The 9269-nt window shown below is 44.1% G+C and overlaps 1 protein-coding gene across 3 annotated transcripts; it reads left to right on the top strand.

The window, feature by feature from the left end:
* Positions 1–2587: 2587 nt before the first annotated feature.
* On the top strand, positions 2588–8959 carry LOC125513601 (uncharacterized). 3 transcript variants are annotated; one of them, XM_087528143.1, is made up of 8 exons: positions 2588–2676; positions 2913–3197; positions 3273–3519; positions 4826–4957; positions 5412–5479; positions 5960–7696; positions 7833–8022; positions 8103–8959. In XM_087528143.1, exons 4-8 carry the CDS (start codon positions 4936–4938, stop codon positions 8735–8737), a joined length of 2652 nt encoding a protein of 883 aa, XP_087384269.1. In that variant the 5' UTR covers positions 2588–2676; positions 2913–3197; positions 3273–3519; positions 4826–4935; the 3' UTR covers positions 8738–8959. The 3 variants fall into 3 exon arrangements, with proteins under 3 accessions (XP_087384269.1, XP_087384270.1, XP_087384268.1); XM_087528144.1 differs by lacking the exon at positions 3273–3519 and having other exon boundaries at positions 8106–8959; XM_087528142.1 differs by lacking the exon at positions 3273–3519.
* The last annotated feature ends 310 nt before the right edge of the window (positions 8960–9269 follow it).

Genomic DNA, 9269 nt, shown 5'->3' with positions numbered 1-9269 from the left:
TGCTCCAATGTTCATCCCTCTTGTCCATGCCAGGCCCTTCATTAGTAATCAACACAAATGCATCCAATTTAGGCAGCATCATATTCTCATGAAGATTAGAATTGTCACCAAGAAACGGAAGTACCTGATAATTCAATTGGCGTGCGCGAGCTCTAATAATTGGTTCAGTATGTATTTATTTTGAACAATAGGGGTTGTGGGTGTAACAATGGTATTGATGTCCTCATCAAGTGGGCAAGGGAGAGGCTGGCGGACGGGGAAGGCGCTTACCGCACGCCGGTCACGTGTGAGCGCGCCGGTCGATCCCGATGCCGCGCCCCTCGCATCGTCCTCCGCCGGTCAACGGTCAAGTCTGCGATCCAAACACTTTATCATAATACTTTTCAAAGTTAATCTTGAATACTACTCCACTCATGTCCTTCTGGTGCATCTCGTGCACAATTTCATGTAGGATCACTACTCCATCAAGTATATTCATTCTTTGCATGAACACTCCGACTCGCCGTCGAGTTTCCAGAGCGTGAGGCAAGCAAGGAGGCGGCGGCGAAGGTGAAGGCGAAGGCGGCCTGCCATGCGAAGGAGCAGGACCGCCTGCTCCGCAGGTTGTCAGGCCGAAGCTGCATCTTGGACTCTAACTTGATGGGCGGCTCCACCTCCACCTCTGATGACGATACACCACTGCATGCCGACGCCTACACGGAGGAGGGGCATAGCCGCATCGACGACTGGAAGGGGAAGGAGCCGATGAGGAAATGGTGATTTCCTCTGCCCTTCCCTGTTCTATTTATAATTTAACTATGTTTGAAGTAGTTTGCAGTATCGATTTGCATTGTCTGCTGTCGAATTCTGATGAACTATGCTCCTTTTGTCTGACGATGAAATGTTGATCCGATGAACTGCGTGTTGATCATTCTTTATATAGGCGTGTCATGAGTTGTATGGTTTTGAGGTTTTAGATATGAATGACGCGAGTGTGGAAGCCAACATATGAGGCCTGTCCGGTTAGTACCCGCGGACGCGCTCGGGCACGTCCGCTGGCGGTTGAGGACCTGGATTAGCTGTCTTGCTGTAGATGCTCTAAAGAGGTGACAAAAGAAGAACAAAAAAAATCTTTGTGCTTTTATTAAATACTCCGTATATATATAATATAATTAAAAGTATTGTATAGATATAGATATAGATAGATGAGCATCATGTCATCACATCTTGATGGCCGAGATTAGTTGAATCTATCTTCTGAATTTTTTATATTGAGATATAGGTATATAATTTTTTGAGTGAATTCCAGTTTTTACCCCCTAATTTAGCATTTTTGACATTAGTTACCCCATTTAACAAATTTTCTTCTAGATTACCCCATTTAGTGACAATATTGTCTGTTTTTACCCCTTTTAATTTTTAAGAGCCTTCTAGATCGTGTTTTACTCAAGAGAGACTCAGTGCCCAAACATACATTTCTGTTATAACAAAAAAAATCCCATACTATTATGTTAATAACTGGTAGTACTAATTTTCAATGGACACACATCAGTGGAGCCCAACTAGAAAACACATGTTCAACAATAGCACAGCAGACCTGTAAAATAGAATGTGATGTTTTAGTTTGATGATCTCCCAAAGCGTAAAATAAATGTGTCCTCTGATGTTTTGCATCAAGGAAGAAAACTAAAATATCATCACATTAAACTTACGAAACACAACTCACAATGCAAAATTGAACATACTGTCCAAATGAATATTTTTGCCAGCTGTGATGTCGGAACCTCGAGATGTCTGTCCATCTTTTTTGGGAATGTCCGGTGCACTGCAAAATGAAAACGTATCAGTACATGGACGGGCTGCAGCACTCTTGATCCTACAACCTGGCCGCCTGGTCTCGGCGGTCGGCGCAGTACATGAAGAGAGCGGAGGATAGATACTGTAAGGGCATGAAAGCGGTGATGATGATTATGGTCTAGGAGGTGTGGCTGGAGAGAAACAGGAGAGTTTTCAACAAGAAAATTGCTCCGGTTAACAGCTTGATCCAAATCATTAGGGCAACCTTGGGGCAATGGAGAATTGCTGGTGTGAAGTGCTTACAACATCCATTTGGGGATCCCGGCTTATCATCCCCTTTCTGGAGTCTCTCTCTTTCCTTTCATTTCTCTTCAGTTCTCTTGCCACCTGTTGGTGCTTGTAAATATCTCTACCGTCTAATACAAATGGCCAGCGATTGCTGGAACTTAAAAAAAATTGAACGTACTTGACCGCTCAAGATAAGTGTTCCCCTTTCCGGCGATGTGGTGCACACGTACACCTGACAGCTAGGAGAAAAAGAAAACGGGTGCTGCTCAACCAAGTGGCCGGTTCGGTCATTGGAAAAAATGCCAAGAGGAATCTGATGGCACGGAGTTAATTGGCAGATCGCTCTCAAAAAAACTACTGGGGTAAAAACTGGCAAGACCTTTGCTAAATGGGGTAATCTGGATGAAAATTTGTTAAATGGGGTAATTAGTGTCAAAAATGTTAAAATGAGGGGTAAAAAATGGAATTCACTCTATTTTTTTTGAGGCAAGCTATAGATATAGATGACCATCATGCCGTCACAGGAGCATTGCACGCGGTACGCCGCGCACGTACGCAGCCCACAACGCGATAACATAATGGGCGCACCCGAACGCGGAGAAGAGAGAAAGGGTCTGTTTGGATGGCTGCCAAAGGCTGCCTTTCCAAAATTTTGGTCGTTGACCACAAGATGGGCAGCCGTTTGGATTGCAGCCGAATCTCCCGATAGCTGCCAATTTTTTGGCCAGCCGTTGTGATTCTGTACTAGTACATAGGTGAGTTCTTGGCGGCGATTTCCTCCACCAAAAATTTGGCAGACCATCGTTTTGGCAGGGCTGGTTTGGGTTCAATCCAAACAGCCCCAAAAGCCGAAAACAAGGGCGAACCAAAGGACGGATACTTTGCCGTCAAAGAAACGACGGCGGATAGATTCCACTACTCTGTTCTCTTGTAGCAGTAGCACTAGTCCTCCACTCCCCCCGTCCCTTCACCTGATTGCCTCCACCGCCGCCCCGCCCAAGCCCCGAAACTCCCCGCCCGCACTCCCCGCGTACAGCCACCTCAGCCCCGCTGCGCCATCTCCGGCCGCCGGACTAAGACACCGCCGGCCGCCTTCCATTGGCGCCCAGTGCCCGCCGGCCGCGTCGCCTCAGGTGAGCAAGCATTCCGGCCCTATCTTTTCATCCTCCCTTCCCTCCGCGGCTTACTTTCTGGCCCTTTTTATCCAGTCTGGGAATTCCATGGGAGCACGCTGTATCGAAGAAAGGCAAATGCCACCAGCGTATGGTTTCAGTCGCTGAAGTTTTCTTCTGTATATGATTCGTTCTCTCGCCCGCGAGTTGGTGGGTGCCCCCAGCATTCGGTCTGTGATCTCAATGAGGAAATAGGATTGATTGCCTGCCACATTTTTCTATCATCTGGATTCTAGGCAGTTGAGCATGCAAATCTGGGGGAGGCTTGAATGCTTGATATTTGGTGAGTGAAATAGAATCAATCACTTTGGCCCAAGTATACACTTTTCCCATCAAATTTTATCACCCCTCTTACTAGGGTGAGCAGACTTTAAAGACCTGCACGGCTGCACGATTCTTCGGATACGTCCGGGCACCTGTGTATTATCTTGCTATAATAGCAAAGCTCCGTGGCTCTGTCATTATGTTGAGCCTCGTACGCCCACGCTCCGTGCTTCATGCGTCAACAGTGGATTCTACTAGTTTGATTAGGCAAACCAACCATATATTTCCTGTGTTTTTTAACCTGCTAAATCTGCAGCTTCGAGGAACTGTCTCGGCCGCAGGTCTCGTCTGGACTGGACACATTCACACATACATACCCATACTTGGCTGATCTCGGTATCCCCACCCGTCGTAGTTTTCTATCTTAATCCTACCTAGGCTGGAGGAGCACCTGTCCTCCTCAACTTTATTACGGTCGTTTTTGTTTTCTCTTTTACCCTTCCCGTGCCTCCCGTTGTCAAGATTCGACGTGCTGACCAGATTTCCTGCGAAATTCTGAACCCTTTGGAACGGCGCGGCTGCGGCTGCGGCTGCGGAGATTCCTTTGTCGTCTTTAAGCATGCAGTCTCAGTATTTTGGCTGCGCATTTATGGGTGTGCCTTTGTAATTACCCGGTCTCTGTTCGTTTCTCGTTTTAACATTTCTCTGACCGGAGGAACTGGTAACTACAACTGATATTTCTGACACAATACGCAGTCTTTCAGACATAATGTTGTGCTGCAAGGTTCCATTTCGTGGTACGTACGCTCTAGTTAGTGCCATTGGTCCATGTTTTTGTAATTACTCCTGCTCATTTGCTTATGTACTCCTACCACTTTATCGTATCCTTTTATCCGGGTAGCTTATGCTTTTTGCCATATTGCCCCGCGCTGTTTTGTCCCTGTCGAATCTTTTCGTTCTGTGCGCAATTTTTGTTTTATGTTGGTTTTAAACAGCGAAGGAGCATAAACCGAAATATTATCTTGCACCAATATGGCCTAAAATTGACGCGCTTTAAGCATGTGTCTTCTGAAGTTCTCGGAAAAGGGTGCATCCTGCTAGAGTATCTCCATCAGTTTCTATCTCCCTTAAATTCTATGGGCTTAAAATGCCAAGAGCTTTATGGAAAAATACATTGTTGTGCTTATACATGCTTCTGCTTCCACCAAATAGCCACTAGTCTGCTGATTCTTCTTAAAGTTGTTAAGTTGGTTCGCTTGACTTAAGTTCATTGACAGCCCGCGTCGGGTTAACGAAGCTTTGTTAACCTTTTCTGTACTTTTCAGGATTCGACTCATCAGATGAATGCTCTTGAGCCAGTTCTAGTACCTATTATAACGAGGAGACGATCAATTTGTTCGACCTAAGCCCAAGGACTTCTAGAGCAAATTCAGTTATGGGACAAACTCATAGAGATGGTATGTACTTTCATCTCATTTTTCCTTTTGTTAGAACTATATTCAAGTGGGGATGTGAAAGTTCTCTGGAGACCTTGATGCTCCTTGTGCAATTCATATCCGGTTACCATCTCCGTCGGAGCTTCTTCATTGGATGCTCTATTAGCTGTTCTAATTGTGTTATTTGGTGGGCATCGGTGACATTTTCTTAATTTCCCTTTTTCAAAATTTTGTGGGGAAGTCGTAATGACTGGAAATGTAGTTGGAGTCATGGGGATTAAGACTTGCAGGATTGCTGTGGGAAAATATCGATAGCAATATTCTTTTGTTTCCTGATAATGATTTGTTGCTTGGTTTTGGAAATATTCAAAATAATAATAATAATCTTGGTCATGTTTTCTATGTACATTAAAATTCTGATATTTGAAAAAAGTATGAAAATACTTTATTTAACATGTTTTTATCATGTTTCCAGTTCAAAGTTTCAAGTCAGAATTGAAGAGAACTATTGATTCGGATAAAGTTCATGTGGAGGAAAGAGATGTAAGTACCATGTATCATTACTTATACCATGGGTTTAGCAGCCTCACAATCTTGTATCAGTATATTCTTTTGATATGAAAATGCTGTATGAATTTAATGAAATGCTACAAGACACTGTAAAAGAAACAAAGAAAGGAAATGTACTCCACTAAACGAAAGAACAGTATGGATTCATATCCCGGCTTGGATGGCGTTTTAATAATAGGCTATGTACTCTTGATTTTTCTTGGTTATGTAGTTTCTTGTGTTCCTAGTCGTGGAAGGGTGTACATGTTATATTGTCCCTGAATAATTTGGGCAGTGTGCATCTTCGGATGGAGAGACCAAGGGAGTTATATTTTTTGTTAACTAAAAACATGTTGCTAACAGAAAAACATAGTTTTTGTATAATATGCTTCTGAAAATTTGGCCGACCTGCTCCATTTGATGATTTTTCTTGTCTTAATTCTTCTTTGTGTGCTATTGTGGATTTGTCTGCAGGCACCTGGTGGTAGTTTTTCAAGCACAAAATCAAGTACGACTTCATTAAAAATGCTATTAGCAAAAGAGACGAGTAAAGAAGTGGAGTCGAAGAGCAACTCACCAAGTGTCGTTGCAAGATTAATGGGCCTTGAGGATGATTTTCCTGCCAAAGAACCAGTTTTATACCATGCTAAGAGAGATTTTAGGAAAAGTCAATCATGTGACCACTTAACAGTGACAAAGAAGGCTGTGCAGCAGCAACAGCATCAGAATTCCATACAGTCCGTTACACAAGTTATCCATACATCCTGTGAAACAATTGAATATGATGGTGTATATGAAGGATGTGAAGAGAAAGCCAGAATGAGTTTGTTTCAGGATCAATCTTCACAGGAAGGAAGACATTCTGAGAGCAAGAGTGGTAGAATGGATACTGTCCCAGAGAAGTTCAGGCAAGGAAAAAGCCTTGCCATGGAAGAAAAGCTCCTTCATTCTGGGGAGTTAGAAGAATCTTTCCATGTTCTTAGTTCAGAGAAAGATTTTTTTCTGAAATGTCATGAAGAACCTGACCCCATTTTGCCAAGATGGATGAGCGGGCTTCACCGGACTCCGGGATCACCTCCGACAAGACGCATTACGGTGCTGAAACCGATGAGATCTGTTCAGTATAATGGTGTAAGACAATCAAGAACAGACCGGGCTATTGAGCCAAATGGACTGGGGCTCAGAAAGTTTCATCAGAGGTCTAGTTCAAAAGAAGGAACCCCTTCGCAGCCAAGTAGTAGAATAGTACTCTTGAGGCCTACCCCAGGGAAGCCAAGTATACCGAATGCAAAGCTGACGCACAAGGCAGCTCCATTTCGGCTAATTGACCGGAACAATTTCAACAGAGTATTACTTGATAATGCGGCAACCCCAGCTTCCACAGAAGTAGTGAATGATATCATTCGGCACCGCCAATATGATTCTCGTCAACGAGATGATTCTTTGTTATCTTCAACGCACTCAAACGGATATGGTGGTGATGAAAGCTCGTTCAGCGATTCAGAGGTTGATCGCAGTGGAGATTCTGAGGTTGATTATATCGAAGAAGATGGTGGCAGCTTCAGTGACTCGGAGGAAGGTAGTCCTGCATCAAAGTATTCATGGGATTACACCAGAAGATATGGAAGTCCCTACTCCGGCTCATCTTTTGGCAGGATCCCACATTTACCTGAGTCAATGGTTACTAAGGAGGCTAAGCAACGGCTTTCGCAGCGATGGGCAATGGTAACCTGTGATGAGATCAGTGAAGAGCAAGCACAGCCGCCAAGGAGCACATGTACCTTGGGTGAGATGCTCTCCCTCAATGAAGTGACGAAAGAAGATTTCACTAGTTGCCAAAAGGATGATAAAACTGGCGAGAGGTCAAGTAAGTTGTCTTCGCCAGTGATTTCAGATACATTTGATAACATGGTGTCAAAAGTTCAAGCTTCAAATCCCGAGAGCTGCAAACCAGCAACAGAGGTTTTAATGTCAAATAAAGGAAAATCATCTTTCACGGGAAGAGTTTCTGATTTTCTGTTTCCTAAAAGAAAGCCAATAAGGCAGAAAACCAACCATCATCCATCGGATTGCTTTGATGGGAGGGTTGAAGCTTGTCCTGGTGATAGTCAATCACATGGCAATCACAGTTTAGAAACTAATGAAGAACAGGCACTCCATGAAGAGAAAATTGACATTTCTGCCATGCAAAACTCTACCAGCACTTCCGAGGTAGGCGTCTTATCTCAAACATCATGAAACCCCAACAGTTTATGCTTTTTTGCTTGTGTCTAAATTCATGTAATGTTTTTGAGCGAGTGGATCTTTTCTGTCATTCCTGACTTATGTTGACATGCTTCCATGACAGGGAACTGCTTCAGTTGATGTGCCTATATCATTGATCTGTCGAAGCAGAAGACTGGATAGAGTAGGATTAAATGAAGGCCTAAACAGCACTCGCGATCAGCCCAGTCCTACCTCAGTTCTTGATGCACCCTCTGAAGATAGCAGCTGTAATGAACCTGAATCATCTGGAAGCACTACTTCCAAGAATGCGAGTAAGTATTGGTCTATGGTCAGAGTTCTCCATGTCTCAGTTTGCTTTATACTATACTGATAGGTATTCTAATTTTGTCAGAAGCTGTCTCAAGATCCTCAGCAATCGAGGCTGTTGCGTGTTCATTATCATGGGATGATACCACCTCAGAGTCACCATCACTCCGACGGCCTTACCTTCCCTCCGACGTTGATGATGATGAATCAGAATGCCATGTCCTTGTGCAAAACATTATGTCATCTTCCGGGTTAGAAGATGCACAGTCAAGCATGGTCTTTGCTGGCTGGCATTTACCCGACTGTCCTCTTGACCCAGTCCTGTGTAACAAACTCCTGGAGCTACGGGAGCAAAGGTCGTACAAAAGACTTCTATTTGACTGTGTCAATGTTGCTCTCATCGAGATCGGCGAGAACGCCCTGCTAAGCGCATTCCCATGGAGCAAAGCGCGCACCGGAACATGGAGGGACAGCTCATCCCCTGCTCTGGGGGTAGAGGTGTGGAGCATTCTGAAAGACTGGATTTACGCGGCGCGGATGTTCATGGTGAGCAAGAGGGATAACACGGGGATCATGATGGATAGAATCGTGAAGCAGGAGGTTGAAGGAAGTGGCTGGGTGAAAATGAGGATGTCGCAGGTGGTTGACATCGCGGAACAGATTGAGTGGGGGGTGTTGGAGGAGCTGGTGGCAGAAGCTGTGCTGGATTTCGCTGCTTGATTTCGACGATGAGGATATGCTTTGCAACTGCTGAATATCCATCCAGTAAGCAGCTGGATGGTGTGCGCTCTATCTTTTGACAGCTGCACATTGAATTGCTGTATGCGGACATGATTCATCTGCTTGTCTCATGACTTTGTAGCTGATTAGAAGATTGTAGTGTTCGAAAGTTTTGTAGCATTTTGTTTGATCAAATCGTAGCAATTGTGCAGTTCACCAGAATTGAGCCAAGCTTGTCTTGCCGATATACATTTCTGATTCCCGTATTTGGAAAGTTTAGCATCTGAAATGGCTCAAATTAAATGGTTCACAAGAGGCGATGTACATTCTATTGAGAAAATCACCTGCTGCGAACTACTACCTCCGTAACTAAATACAAGACATTTTTGCAGTTTCAAAAATGTCTTATATTTAGTTACAGAGGGAGTACATATCTGTGAAGAGGTAAGATAGTGAGTGAAAAAGCTGCAAAAATAGTCACCTCTTGTCACCGACGTCCTCAGTGTCTCCAACACACTCTTTTTTTTTTTGA

Source organism: Triticum urartu, chromosome 6A, assembly GCF_056163025.1.
Source record: "Triticum urartu cultivar PI428250 chromosome 6A, HENAU_Tu73, whole genome shotgun sequence".
Classification (NCBI taxonomy): domain Eukaryota; kingdom Viridiplantae; phylum Streptophyta; class Magnoliopsida; order Poales; family Poaceae; genus Triticum; species Triticum urartu.
The sequence above is the reverse complement of the archived record's forward strand: the minus strand, read 5'-3'. Positions and strand labels throughout refer to the sequence as shown.